This window comes from Oncorhynchus gorbuscha, linkage group LG25 (assembly GCF_021184085.1).
Source record: "Oncorhynchus gorbuscha isolate QuinsamMale2020 ecotype Even-year linkage group LG25, OgorEven_v1.0, whole genome shotgun sequence".
NCBI lineage: Eukaryota > Metazoa > Chordata > Actinopteri > Salmoniformes > Salmonidae > Oncorhynchus > Oncorhynchus gorbuscha.
The window spans coordinates 23,054,544-23,070,811 of NC_060197.1; the positions used below are offsets into that span (position 1 = coordinate 23,054,544).

General features: G+C 44.2%; 1 protein-coding gene across 1 annotated transcript in view; it reads left to right on the top strand.

Annotated features, from left to right (window-relative positions):
* Positions 1 to 1,628: 1,628 nt before the first annotated feature.
* arrb2b (arrestin, beta 2b) overlaps positions 1,629 to 16,268 on the top strand; it is a 73,182-nt gene continuing 58,542 nt past the window's right edge. Inside the window, exon 1 of the mRNA XM_046328632.1 lies at positions 1,629 to 1,891. Coding sequence (XP_046184588.1) covers positions 1,869 to 1,891 — 23 coding nt within the window. The 5' untranslated portion in view covers positions 1,629 to 1,868. The remainder of the gene's footprint in view (positions 1,892 to 16,268) is intronic.

Consider the following 16,268-nt stretch of genomic DNA (forward strand, 5'->3'; position numbering starts at 1 on the left):
CTTCAAACAGTATAATAACAAAGACTACTTACTTCATCCTATCAGGCACAATGGAAGGAGGAAGGATAGGGCCACCCACAGGGCCACCTAAAGCATCACCGAGCATTAACTGAACTGGTAGGTAAGAAGGAGCATGCAGCTTATTATGGGGAATGAAAGGGGTGAAAAATGTAGAGGAGAGTGGAGCGAAAACAGGTGTAGATGGAAGGGGAGTGACCTCGGAGTCCTGTAGGCGTGCCACGACTCTTCACAGCAGTTAGGGTTGAACTGGGATGTAGACATGAAGCTAGGGTTAGAGTTAGGGTTGAATCGGGGTTGAAAAGGTAGCACACTAACTCCAACTCCAACCCTAACCCTAACCCTAATACCCCCCCCACCACCAGCACCACCACCACCAACAACTACAACAACAACAAATAGAGCTCCCCATCTCTGAATTCCCATTTTAAGCCCTCCTCTGCATGTACTGTGTCAATGAATTGCACAGCTGTGATCACATCTGGATTCACTACTTTCTACATTTTGCCGCTAGGTGGCAATAGAGCTAGATGGACAGTCACAAGCATGCAGGGTTGGGTAGGTTACTTTCTAAATGTAATTGGTTATAGTTACTAGTTAGTTACCTGTCCAAAATTGCAATCAGTTATGTACATTTTGGATTACCCAAACTCAGTAACGTAATCTGATTACTTCCAGTTACTTTTGGATTACTTTCCCTTTAAGAGGCATTGGAAGAAGACAAAAATGATCCATCAAACGCATTTGGTGTGTCATCATAGTGATCTCTGACTTGTGGTCAGACTCGCTCAGGTGGAACAAACTTAAACGTGCACCGATTTTCAATGCTGAATTTAATGTAATTTCACACAATACGGACCCACACAGACCCACACAGACACACACACACACACACACACACACACACACACACACACACACACACACACACACACACACACACACACACACACACACACACACACACACACACACACACACACACACACACACACACACACACACACACACACACACACACACACACACACACACACACACACACAGGGAAGCAGCCTTTCCAATGACAAATGATGACCGAAAAGGTCTCAGCGCTATTGTTGCGCCAATATTGATTATAAAAAATAAACTGTTAGGCCTTGCAGTGAAAGCAATCATCTAAGGAGCATTCTCTCAAGTGTCACCTTTGAAATATATATCATTCCTATATGAAGTATATAACCTAGCCTACACTTCTATTACATTTCAATACCATATTAAAAGCAGGATTCAATCCAGAAATTATGTGGTGAACTGGGGACAGGGAAACCCTGAATTCGGTTTAAGGTTTGGTTATTTTGGTTATTCCCTATGGAAATGCACGACAAACTGGAGGGCATTGAATTATGATTGTGACAAGAGTAAAACAAATACATTCTGCCAGCGATTTGTTTTCCTCCTTATCGGTGACAAAAAGCCACACCCTCTTCCTAAAGCAGATTTCTAATTGGTGGGCCCGAGGGCAAGGGCGGGCCAATCCAGTTGTCGTTCACTAATTCACATGTTTCTGAATCAGCAATTGGTCGAAGGTGGTGTCTGTCACACGGGGAGGGCGTCGCTCTGTGTTTCGCTCGCTGTCAGAACTGGAGAAGGCAAGGAACGAAACGAACTGTTCATTGCCGTCTGTAGGCTGTGGAAACGGAATTTCAGGTAGCTAACTGTGCGAGCCGAACCGAGACGGATTGGACCTCGAGCCCGCAACGGAGAGGAGGAAAGAGGAGAGAATTGACGAAGACCTTGATATCCAAAATAGCGTTCAGATTTACACAAATATTACACTTTAGTAGCACTGAAACACAAGGCCTGCGAAGATGGGAGACAAGGCAGGCACCAGGTAGGAGACGTTCTCAGTATTATTATTATTTTTTTGGCGTTTGATTTTTTTGCGGTGATGTTTTGTGTTATTTGGGAAAATAGACAATCGACGGGATGAAAGGGTGGCCTAGGTTAACACGCAGAGACTGGGACGTGAAGGCAGCACACTGGTCGAGTTTCCCAGCAAAGAATCCGCGATAAGAAGGGGTTAATTAAGAAGTGTGCTCGTTGGTTCAGGGGAAGAGAGGAGGGAAGGAGGGAGTGAGAATTGCAGTGCAAACGATATCATCATCATCAAATATGCTCGCAACGCATAGCCTAGCCTACGGACTTGTGGCGATACAGTTATCCAGCATGCAAAACAGTGGATCAGTTTGTCAGCTGTCAGAATTCGCATAGGGTGGGGTTACATGGCAAACAACCTTCAATACATCATGAATTCTAGCCTATTCCAACCAGATCTAGCAAGTGTTGATGAACTCGGCTATTGTAACCAGCGACTTGGATGTCTTGATACAGTGTTTATAAAAATGATATTACTGTGTGCGGCCTCATCATTGTCAACGTGAAAACTTTCTTATTATTACAATGTAATCTAGACTGCAGTAGGTTAACCTACTGCCAGGGCCGAATTAATGCAGGGTCTTACCGGTGCTGAAGCCCCTGGGTCCAGGCCCGTGGGGGCCCAAGAAGCAGAAAAGATGTTGACAAAAATAAAATAATTAAGGAAATATATATACTGTTTAATTGATATGTCATATATATTATACTTTTTCAATGCAACCGCCAACCACAGGAAGACTGAGGAGCCTGCTCTCAATGAGTGTAGACAGCCTGCTGCCGCTCTGCTCATCATCACATGGGGGAGGAGAGGAGGTAGAGGGCCCATGTGGGTAACTGGGGGCCCCTGCCTTGATTGGGTAACAAACAAAAATGGTCTAATAAATAAAATGTGACTGGTTAATTGTGTGAGTCATGGGCTGGGCTCAAGAGGCATAAAATAAACGATATATCTTTTTAAATGTAATATAACGTTTTATCCAACCACAGGAGCCTGCTCTCAAGTACAGCAGAGAGCATCATTTAGCCACAGAGGATCAATAGTTTGTAAAAAATAAAAATGGATTGAGTTTTATCACAAGCACATACAGTATCTGCCTAAATTAAGGAAACACTGGCATGAAGTGTTTTAAAAGGGTATTATACCATCGCAAGCTGCCAGAACACAGATTCTACAAGTGGACCTAAACCATGCCAGGAAAAGGCAACCCACACCGTAACATATACTTTGTATACTTTGTTTTCTCAAGTGTTTCCTTTATTTTGGCAGTTACCGGTATGCCTACAGTCGGAAAGGCCGCAGTTTGGGTAGCATGCGCAACAAATACAGACTAGCGCTTGTTGCGTTGTGGCTATAGCCATATAATTCATAGAAGGGGTTTGTAACTTCTTACCCTGGCAATTTGACTGTTAAACTCATGGTTACACGAGAAATGGATGCCAGTCCTGACTTGAATGAATTATATTTCTATGGTTGGTTCCAGCTGACGGTTTTCTTTTTTTCACATTTCAAAATTAAATAGCCGGGAAAAACGCACAGTTTGACAAGCAAATGCCTACTGCTGAAAAAAGTCGACTAATCTGTCTGTAAAAGCAATAGATACATTTTTCTCAAATCCCAATTTGTAGCAAACAGCAGCACTGTTTTTTTTATACGTATCTCATCTTGAGATAGGCTAAAGCCATCACTGTGAGTAGCATATGGCTTCATCTTCATAATTAGGTGTGTCAGTTTCTCACTGGACATTTTATTTAGTATCCTACTGTAGATTATGATATCTATATGTACAGTGCATTCGGAAAGTATTCAGACCCCTTGACTTTTTCCACATTTTGTTACGTTACAGCCTTATTCTATAACGTATTCAATTAGATATGCTCCTCATCATAAGTATGCAGACCCTTAGGGGGGAGAAGGCCTTTGGTCAAGGAGGTGACCAAGAACCCGATGGTCACTGTGACCGAGCTCCTCTGTGGAGATAGGACAACCATCTCTGCAGCACTCCACCAATCAGGCCTTCATGCCAGAGTGGCCAGATGGAGGCCACTCCTCAGTAAAATGCACATGCCAGTCCGCTTGGTGTTTGCCAAAAGGCACTTAAACAACTCTTAGACCATGAGAAACAAGGTTCTCTGGTTTGATGAAACCAAGATTGAACTCTTTGGCCTGAATGCCAAGCATCACGTCTGGAGGAAAACCTGGCACCATCCCTACGATGAAGCGTGGTGGTGGTAGCACCATGCTGTGGGTATGCTTTTCGGCGGCAGGGACAGGGAGACTCGAGGGAAAGATGAACGGAGCAACGTACAGAGAGATCCTTGGTGAAAACTTGCTCCAGAGCGCTCAAGACCAGGGCAAAGGTTCATCTTCCAACAGGACAAAGACCCTAAGCACACAGCCAAGACAACGCAGGAGTGGCTTCGAGACAAGTTTCAATGTCATTATGGGGTATTGTGTGTAGATTGATGAGGGAAAAAACAACAATTGAATCAATTTTAGAATGAGGCTGTAACATAACAACATGTGGAAAAGGCAAGGGGTCTGAATACTTTCTGAAAGCACGGTATATATGTGTGTGTGTGTATATATCTCTATATCCTCATAATATTGTACAATCTGTGTGTTGCTTCATTGGCCTGGGCTATTGTTTGTTTGAATTCAAGACCAGATTGATCTCAGTTTGTCAGAGTAGCCATTCGGGGCCTATGATTTCTTAATCCGGCCCTGCTTGCTGCCCCACTTCATTTTTAGGGTAACCCTGAATGTCATGCACAAGGCTACCTCTAAAAGCCGCCAACTGTTTGTCTGTCTGTTTCTGTGGAAATAAAACGGAACGTGATCCTACCAAAAGCATGACACCTCCGACTATGACGTGTGTTTGACGCATGGTTCTGGTTTAATTCTAGTGCACGCACACGTGGTGGTAGCTCGAGCCTAGACCTTGGGAGTTCATGACCTGAGATACAGTACAATAGATAGATCCCATATGAAATACTCATTCTGCTTTTCTCTCTCTGTCTCACTCTCTTCACGGGCTTTGTCATTCTGACTGTCTTTCTCTCTCTCTCTCTCTCTCTCTCTCTCTCTCTCTCTCTCTCTCTCTCTCTCTCTCTCTCTCTCTCTCTCTCTCTCTCTCTCTCTCTCTCTCTCTCTCTGTGTCCATCTGAATTAGCCTACATATGGAGAAAGCTAAATATTGTTTTCTTTAATCCCCTCCTTTCTTAGTTAAATGTGACCACTTGAGGAAGAAGAACAAATGAACATGTTTAATGTGGTTTCCTTTTCTCTCTGTGTGTGTGTGTGTGTGGTGGGTTTTACCTATCTTATGGGTGTGTGGGATGTTGTAGTTTAAACCTGATTATAACGGGGTTCTTCTTTTGCCAACTGTCCAAATGAAAACATAACAAAAAAAGCGGTAGGCAAGGCCTATTGATTAGCAAAGGGTATATTCCAAATAGCACCCGTTTCCCTACATAGTGCACTACTTTAGACCAGAACCCTATCGGCACTATTAGGGCTGGGCGATACGGCCTAAAGATCATATCAAGATGTTTTTTTCCCTTCTTTTTTTAAACTTATGGGCGTTTCACAATAGGCTATATACTGCATACCTAAAAATACAAACAATTCTCTAAAGCTTTGTTGCACAATTAAAGGTCAAATACACTTCATTTCAAACAGTCAGGAGTAATCAAATGAATTCAGGGCTTGTAAAAGGATACCAAGGCCAAGTATCAGCCTTCCACAACCATACGACCCACTAATAAGCTAACTATTTAGTCAAAATAGTTTAACCTGCTTTTCTTTGTAATAATCACTGATCTGGCGTTATAGTCTATGACAATTATTTTTTGTTACAAATCTGATCAGAACAATGCACATCCACTCAGGATTATTCGCATGCGTACTAGAAAATGAACACAGGTCTCACAAACAATATGTGAAGCACACGTGCTAGTGACTAGCCATCTAATCTTTACAAGTCTAGCCAACTTGGATCTATTTGCTTGCCGACAAGGTAGAACACTGTTATGAGTACACCCTCCAACTGTTTGAACAACAACAGCCTGTTCGCTTTGTTTAGATGTTGAAATCAAGGGGCCTACCTGGATAAGAATTAGCTTATTTCTCAGAATGAGAACGAGTTGCCAATTCCTTATATAAATGCGCCTTTTTAAATGCTCCTTGCACATTTGATAAAACACAGACTAGACTGCTAACACATAGCAGTATGTTAGGTACAGTATGTTAGGTACAGTATGTTAGGTACAGTATGTTAGGTACCACAATGCCGCACGCGACAGAAACCGAGAAATGTAGTTTTCCACAATCAGGTTTTAGTAGTTGAAACATAAAAAGGGGAAACGGCTGATTCTGTTGTACCAAACCTCAAATGCAAATAGTGAATTGAAACTGCGCTTTGTCAGAGAGGATGAATTGATCTTTTGCCTTTGTTGTTGTTGAGTGGCAGGGGAGGGGCTGGTGCACACAGCACAGAAGGAGATGAGACCAAAAAGACACAACCTCGATTCTTGCGATTTCAGGCATTTGGAACATTGCACTAAAACATACATTCGAAATGAATCAAAATGAATTGGATTATTAGTCCAGCCCTAGGCACTATGGGCCCTGGTCTAAAGTAGTGCACTATAAAGGGAATAGGGTGCCATTTTAAGACTCACCCATAGATTCACAGAGGGTAAGCAGGGGGCTGCTTGCAAGAAATCGGTGTCATCCATCCGGTGTCTATTAGTCTAGGGGGGGAAAAATAACACCTATTTTTTTTTTACTGGCCCTCTCAATCTGGTCTCTCATCTCTCTTGCTCTCAATCTGGTCTCTCATCTCTCTTGCTCTCAATCTGGTCTCTCATCTCTCTTGCTCTCAATCTGGTCTCTCATCTCTCTTGCTCTCAATCTGGTCTCTCATCTCTCTTGCTCTCAATCTGGTCTCTCATCTCTCTTGCTCTCAATCTGGTCTCTCATCTCTCTTGCTCTCAATCTGGTCTCTCATCTCTCTTGCTCTCAATCTGGTCTCATCTCTCTTGCTCTCAATCTGGTCTCTCATCTCTCTTGCTCTCAATCTGGTCTCATCTCTCTTGCTCTCAATCTGGTCTCTCATCTCTCTTGCTCTCAATCTGGTCTCTCATCTCTCTTGCTCTCACTCTCTCTCTCATCCTTTGCTCCTCTCTCTGACTCCCTCGCTTTTCTCACTACAGAGACAGATAGAGAGGAGGCGTAGAGGAGTGGGTGTGATGTAGAACGCATTGTAACCGCCCGCGAGCCAGTTGTCCTTTTATTGCTGTTAGATATGATCACACACACACACACACACACACACACACACACACACACACACACACACACACACACACACACACACACACACACACACACACACACACACACACACACACACACACACACACACACACACACACACACACACACACACACACACACACCCGCGCATACGCACACACACACACCCGCGCATACGCACACACACACACCCGCGCACACGCACACACACGCACCCGAGCACACGCACACACACGCACACGCACCCGAGCACACGCACGCACACACACGCACGCACGCACACACGCGCACACACACACACACGCACACACCCGAGCACACGCGGTTGTACAATGGGGAACAACCTTTGGTTGTAACACAACTGCCTCGTGCCTCGTCACATTGACTCAGTACTGGTACTCCTCGTATGTAGTCTTGTTATTAGTCTTTTATTGTGTTACTATCTCCTTTTATTTTATTTTTTAACTAAACATTATTGGGAAATTGCTCATTAGTAAGCATTTCATTGTAAAGTCTACAGCTGTTGTATTCGGGGCATGTGACAAATACAATTTGATTTAATTTGCTTATGATGTGTATTGGGTGATAGAAAGCCTTGGGGTGAAGTTTCTGACTATTGTAGTGGTGTTACACAACTTTAGTGGTTAGAGACACAGAGGCAGAGAGGAGCACAGGGAGAGATAGAGGGAACTAGATGGAGTGAGAGATGGAATGGTGAGAGATGGAATGGTGAGTGATGAGGGAAGTCAATTGCAACCCTGACACACACACACACACACACACACACACACACACACACACACACACACACACACACACACACACACACACACACACACACACACACACACACACACACACACACACACACACACACACACACACACACACACACACACACACACACACACACACACACACACACACACACTCTCCTATATGTACAAAGATGCATCCTCCCTGAGCATTAAGGAATTCCTCAGCCCCCCCGTTCCTCCCTCTGTTATTAGAACAGAGGGTGGAGGAAAAGAGAAGAGACAGTCCCAAATGGTGCATGAAGAGTACAAGCGTGGGATGGATGGATAGAACAGGATAGTGATGGACTGACTGACCTCACTGGAGAGTGAGAGAGGTAGGGAGAGAGAGAGAGAGAGGTAGGGAGGGAGAGAGAGAGAGAGAGAGAGAGAGAGAGAGAGAGGGAAAGAGAGAGAGAGGGAGTGAGTGAGTCTGGTAGTTTTAAGAGGATGTCTTTTAGGCTGAACCTCTGTCACTTACAAATGGATTGTGTGTGTATCTCCGTATGCTGTGTGTGTTTGCGTGTGTTTCCCATGCCGTGTGTGCGTGTTACGTTCTCCACCTCTCCCTTTAGGTAGATGAAAAGAAAATCAAGGCCATTGACGTCTCACCTCCTGTCATACCCTTTAACTGATCTGTCCACCCCCATCTGTGTGTGGATTAACAAAAGAGCTTAGAATCTCCTTCATCGATTAATTGTTCTAGCCCCTGTGTGTGTGTGTGCGTGTGCACGCGTGTGTGCGTGTGCGCGTGTGTGTGTGCGTGTGTGTGTGCGTGTGTGTGCGTGTGTGTGTTAGGGCTGGGTATTGCCAGGGCCCTCGCGGTACGATACTTAGGTGCCGTTAAGATATGTATTGCGATTCTATATGTATTGCGATTCTATATGTATTGCGATTCTATATGTATTGCGATTTGATATTAGGATTTGACGTTCCAAATATATTGCTCATTATACGTCTGCTGCAGAGACGCGAGAGAGAGAGCGTGAGGAAATGAGTTTTGATCAGTCAGGGAAATAGAAGTGCTGAAAACATGGGTCACCATTTAAAAAGAAGGTGGAGAACAATCAGTAGGATGAAAAATACCAGAGTTTTACCGCACGTACAGCCCACTAGCGCTAGCAAACGCAACCTACAGTTTTTTATTCATTTTACAAATCGATACTTGGGAGTCACATCAATATACTATTGTCCAAAAATAATATTACGATATGCAACTATTGACTAGTCTGTGTGTATGAACCATTGGGTTCTAAATTGAAGTTCTGCCTCAGGGTAGCAGGTGAAAGCAGCGAGAGAGGGAAATAGAGAGAGTGGGGGTAGGGAAGGAGAGAGGGGAGAGTGAGAGCCAAAGATAGACATTGAATTCTCTATTACGGCCCTCCCTCTCACACCTCCAGGGAGACCGAAGGGAAGGTTGAGCTGAGCCGAGAGAATCAAGCGTCTCTGAGAAGGACTGCTGATTTAGGCTCAATTTAGCCTTTTAGATGAATAAGATGGACAGGGGAGTACTGCTAAATAGCATATATTACTGATCCTAGATCAGTAGTCTTACTCTGAGAAGCTCGAAACATACGGACCCTGATGTTGGATAAGCAAGGCTTAAGAGGAGGAGGCTGCAACAAGCTCTCACCGACTCACTGCAGAATCCAACGTTTGTCCATAAACGTCAAATTGCGAAGGTTAAGTTTAGGCATTCATTCCAAATGGTTAAGGGCTTATGGTTTAGGACAGGGTTAAAATAAAACAAATAGTGCCTAGAACTGGGATTGAACATGTAAACGAAAACGAAAACAACTCCGGGTTACGTTTGTGGCATTAATTTGGAATGTTAAGGATGAAGGTATAGTATAGGGAATAAACAATAAAAAAATGAATGTCTAGCTCTGGAATTGAACACGCAACCCTCAAAGCTGAGGCTTGCGGCTTATGTTCATTCGCCATCCCCGTCCACAATGCCCTAGCACATTGGTTCCGAAACCGGGGCTTCCCTGATATGAAAATGTGGTCACGGGAGAATTTCTCAAATCCTGGTAAAAAAAAAAATATATATATATATATACACTACTGATCAAAAGATTTAGAACACCTACTCATTCCAGGGTTTTTCATTTATTCTTTACTATTTTCTACATTGTAGAATAATAGTGAAGACATCAAAACGATTAAATAACACATGGACTCATGTAGTAACCAAAAAAGTTTGAAACAAATCAAAATATAGATTTTTTGATATTTTGATACCCTTTGCCTTGATGACAGCTTTGCACATTCTTGGCATTCTCTCAACCAGTTTCACCTGGAATGCTTTTCCAACCGTCTTGAAGGAGTTCCCACATATGCTGAGCACTTGTTGGCTGCTTTTTTTCACTCTGTGGTGTGACTCATCCCAAACCATCTCAGTTTCATTGAGGCCAGGTGATTGTGGAAGCCAGGTCATCTGATGCAGCACTCAATCACTTTACTTTTTGGTAAAATAGCCCTTCACAAAGACACAGCGGTTGGACACAAAAATCTCAAATTTGAACTCATCAGACCAAAGGACAGATTTCCACCGGTCTGATGACCATTGCTCGTGTTTCTTGGCCGAAGCAAGTCTCTTCTTATTGGTGTCCTTTAGTAGTGGTTTCTTTGCAGCAATTTGTCCATGAAGGCCTGATTCATGCAGTCTCCTCTGAACAGTTGATGTTAAAATGTGTCTGTTGAACTCTGTGAAGAATTTATTTGGGCTGCAATTTCTGAGGCTGGTAACTCTAATGAACTTATACTCTGCAGCAGAGGTAACTCTGGGTCTTCCATTCCTGTGGCGGTCCTCATGAGAGCCAGTTTCATCATAGCGCTTGGTGGTTTTTGTGATTGCACTTGAAGAAACTTTCGAAATTCTTGAAATGTTCCGCATTGACTGACCTTCACATCTTAAAGTAATGATGGATTGTATTTTCTCTTTGCGTATTTGAGATGTTTTTGCCATAATATGGACTTGGTCTTTTACCAAATAGGGCCATCTTCTGTATACCACCCCTACCTTGTCACAACACAACTGTTTGGCTGAAATGAAAATCCTACACTCGATCCCTCCGATGTCAACAACTACAGACCAGTATCCCTTCTTTCTTTTCTCTCCAAAACTCTTGAACGTGCCGTCCTTGGTCAGCTCTCCCGCTATCTCTCTCAGAATGACCTTCTTGATCCAAATCAGTCAGGTTTCAAGACTAGTCATTCAACTGAGACTGCTCTTCTCTGTATCACGGAGGCGCTCCGCACCGCTAAAGCTAACTCTCTCTCCTCTGCTCTCATCCTTCTAGACCTATCGGCTGCCTTCGATACTGTGAACCATCAGATCCTCCTCTCCACCCTCTCCGAGTTGGGCATCTCCGGCGCGGCCCACGCTTGGATTGCGTCCTACCTGACAGGTCGCTCCTACCAGGTGGCGTGGCGAGAATCTGTCTCCTCACCACGCGCTCTCACCACTGGTGTCCCCCAGGGCTCTGTTCTAGGCCCTCTCCTATTCTCGCTATACACCAAGTCACTTGGCTCTGTCATAACCTCACATGGTCTCTCCTATCATTGCTATGCAGACGACACACAATTAATCTTCTCCTTTCCCACTTCTGATGACCAGGTGGCGAATTGCATCTCTGCATGTCTGGCAGACATATCAGTGTGGATGACGGATCACCACCTCAAGCTGAACTTCTGCAAGACGGAGCTGCTCTTCCTCCCGGGGAAGGACTGCGCGTTCCATGATCTCGCCATCACGGTTGACAACTCCATTGTGTCCTCCTCCCAGAGCGCTAAGAACCTTGGCGTGATCCTGGACAACACCCTGTCGTTCTCAACTAACATCAAGGCGGTGGCCCGTTCCTGTAGGTTCATGCTCTACAACATCCGCAGAGTACGACCCTGCCTCACACAGGAAGCGGCGCAGGTCCTAATCCAGGCACTTGTCATCTCCCGTCTGGATTACTGCAACTCGCTGTTGGCTGGGCTCCCTGCCTGTGCCATTAAACCCCTACAACTCATCCAGAACGCCGCAGCCCGTCTAGTGTTCAACCTTCCCAAGTTCTCTCACGTCACCCCGCTCCTCCGCTCTCTCCACTGGCTTCCAGTTGAAGCTCGCATCCGCTACAAGATCATGGTGCTTGCCTACGGAGCTGTGAGGGGAACGGCACCTCAGTACCTCCAGGCTCTGATCAGGCCCTACACCCAAATAAGGGCACTACGTTCATCCACCTCTGGCCTGCTCGCCTCCCTACCACTGAGGAAGTACAGTTCCCGCTCAGCCCAGTCAAAACTGTTCGCTGCTCTGGCTCCCCAATGGTGGAACAAACTCCCTCACGACGCCAGGACAGCGGAGTCAATCACCACCTTCCGGAGACACCTGAAACCCCACCTCTTTAAGGAATACTTAGGATAGGATAAAGTAATCCTTCTCACCCCCCTTAAAATATTTAGATGCACTATTGTAAAGTGGTTGTTCCACTGGATGTCATAAGGTGAATGCACCAATTTGTAAGTCGCTCTGGATAAGAGCGTCTGCTAAATGACTTAAATGTAAATGTAAATGTAAATGCATTAAGAAGGAAATAAATTCCACAATTGTTTTTTTAACAAGGCATATCTGTTAATTGAAATGCATTCCAGGAGACTACCTCATGAAGCTGGTTGAGAGAACGCCAAAAGTGTGCAAAGCTGTTGTTGCAAAGGGTGGCTATTTGAAGAATCTCAAATATAACATATATTTTGAAACGTTTTTGGTTACTACATGATTCCATATGTGTTATTTCATAGTTTTGATGTCTTCAGTATTATTTTACAATGTAGAAAATAAAGAAAAAGCCTTGAATGAGTAGGTGTTCTTAAACGTTTGACTTGTACTGTATATGCAGTATGTAATATCGTCGTTGTCTATCAAAATAATTGTAATGCAGCTAACCTTAATCTAAATGAAAATGATTCATATCTAAAAGTAGAAATTCAACTAGAGAGGGCCCTTAGAATGGTGGGAAAAGTCTGCACCTGAGCGTTGCACTTGAATCATTCCCATGGTGAATGGCTGAGCCACTACGCTATGAAGCCACACACTATTGCACAGACTTTGCTGTCACCGGGGGCAATAGATATGGTAAAAATAATTTGCTGGGAGGCAGAGGCACAGAATCTCACATCAATGCCTTTGTCAGATAACACGAGTGAAACTAGGAACTGGTTCTATAGCTAGCACTCAAGAGGAAACTCTGACTGAATGACATAAATCCCTGCTCTCCAGATGGACTTTAGCTGTGAGGGCCGAGTTGCCTGCGCATGGACTTTTGTTCAATACATGTCGTGGGATGCTATTCACATGGACAAATTGTTCTGTCTCACGATTCCAGAGCATGGAACTGCACAGGCTATGTTTAGTGTTTAGCTGCATGGTTATATTGATGAAAAACACAGATGGCTTTTGCACAGATGGGGCTCCATCTATCATTGGATGGCGGGCAGGCCACTGCACTCTAGTTATGAATGTGTCTCCCTTTGCCATGTGGACACATTGTATGATACAACCACTGAGCTACACTATACACAGTACAAGTCAAAACTCTGGACGCACCTACTCATTCAAGGTTCTTTTTCTTTATTTGAACTGTTTTCTACATTGTCAAATAATAGTGAAGACATCAAAACGGTGGGAACCACGCATGCGGAGGTCATCCGTTCAACCTACTCTGCGTCTCACAAATACGGTTAGAACCAAAAATCTCCAATTTGGACGCATCGGACCAATGGACGGATTTCCACCGGTCTAATGTCCATTGCTTGTGTTTCTTGGTCGAAACAAGTCTCATCTTATTGCTGTCCTTTAGTAGTGGTTTCTTTGCAGCAATTTGATCATGAAGGCCTGATTCACGCAGTCTCCTCTGAACAGTCGATGTTGAAATGTGTCTGTTACTTGAACTCTGTGAAGCATTTATTTGGGCTGAAATTTCTGAGGCTGGTAACTCTAATGAACTTATCCTCTGCAACAGAGGTAACTCTGGGTCTTCCGTTCCTGTGGCGGTCCTCATGAGAGCCAGTTTCATCATAGCCTGGTCGATTGCACTTGAAGAAACTTTCGAAGTTCTTGAAATGTTCCGGATTGACTGACCTTCACATCTTAAAGTAATGATGGATTGTCTTTTCTCTTTGCTTATTTGAGATGTTTTTGCCATAATATGGACTTGGTATTTTACTAAATAGGGCTACCTTCTGTGTACCACCCCTATCTTGTCACAACTGATTGGCTCAAACGCATTAAGAAGGAAAGACATTCTACAAATGAACTTTTTAACGAGGCACACCTGTGAATTGAAATGCATTCCAGGTGACGACCTCATGAAGCTGGTTGAGAGAATGCCAAGAGTGTGCAAAACTGTAGTCAAGGCAAAGGGTGGCTACTTTGAAGAATCTCAAATGTAAAATATATATGGATTTGTTAAACACTTTTTTTGGGTTACTACATAATTACTACATAATGTGTTATTTCATAGTTGTCATGTCTTCACTGTTATTCTCCAATGTAGAAAATAGTAAAAATAAAGAAAAACCCTTGAATGAGTTGGTGTCCAAACTTTTGACTTGTACTATATGTACTATATATACAAAAGTATGTGGACGCCCCTTCGAATTAGTGGATTCGGCTATTTTAGCTACACCCGTTGCTGACAGGTGTATAAAATCGAGCACACAGCCATATAATCTCCATAGGCAAACATTGGCAGTAGAATGGTCTTATTGAGAAGCTCAGTGACTTTCATAGGATGCCACCTTTCCAACATGTCAGTTCGTCAAATTTCTGCTCTGCTAGAGCAGTCCCGGTCAACTGTAAGCGCTGTTATTTTGAAGTGGAAACGTCTAGAAGCAACACCGGATCAGCCGCGAAGTCGTAAGCCACACAAGCTCACAGAAGAGATCCACCGAGTGCTGAAGCGTGTAGCGCGTGTAAAAAATATTTTGTCCTCGGTTGCAACTCACTACCAAGTTCCAAATTGCCTCTGTAAGCATCGTCAGCACAATAACTGTTCTTCGGGAGCTTCGTGAAATGGGTTTCCATGGCCGTGCAGCCGCACACAAGCCTGAGATCACCATGCGCCATGCCAAGCATTGGCTGGAGTGGTGTAAATCTCGCCGCCATTGGACTCTGGGGCAGTGGAAACACATTCCTATGGAGTGATGAATAACGCTTCACCATCTGGCAGTTCGACGGATGAATCTGTGTTTAGTGGATGCCAGGAGAACGCTACCTGCCCCAATGCATCGTGCCAACTGTAAAGTTTGGCCGAGGAATAATGGTCTAGGGCTGTTTGGTCAAAGCACCTCAGTTCCTGTGAAGGGAAATCTTAATTCTACAGCATACAATAACATTCTAGACGATTCTGTGCTTCCAACTTTGTGGCAACAGTTTGGGGAAGGCCCTTTCCGGTTCCAGCATGACAATGCCACCATGCACATAGTGAGGTCCATACAAAAAATGGTTTGTCAAGATCACTGTGGAATATCTTGACTGGCCTGCACAGAGCCCTGACCTCAACCCCATCGAACACCTTTGTGATGATTTTGGAACGCCGACCGCGAGCCGGACCTAATCGCCCAACATCGGTCCCCGGCCTCACTAAGGCTCTTGTGCAAGTTCCTGAATGAAGTCACTACAACAATGTTTCAACATCTAGTGAAAAGCCTTCCCAGAAGAGTGGAGGCTGTTATTGCAGCAAAGGGGGGGGGGGGACAGCTCCATATTAATGCCCATGATTTTGGAATGAGAGGGTTGACGAGCAGATGTCCACATACGTAGTGTATAATTGATACATTGAGAGTAACTGGTGGCAGAGCGCAGAACTCGGCAAACACATTCGATTGTAAACTACATCGCGCCTGTCTGTTTGCAAAACTATGTGGTGAAATGAGGCCAGAGCATGACAATGTTCTGTTTCACACCAAGGGGCTTGGTGGTTGTCGAGGGGGAGTGTTGGAAAGATCGTTTGTATTGAGAGAGGAACTGTTGTCATTCGCAATGGGTGTAAAAAAACCCCAAAAAACAGACTTAATGTGTTATGAAAAGCAAATGTGTCTCCTTGCCTATTTTAACAGGCATAGTTGTCGAAACTGAAGGAACGGAATGCAGGCATGCAGGGGAAATAGAAAAAGATTATACAGATGAGTGACCGAATCAGAGAAATCCATTTGACTGGGATCCTCGGTTG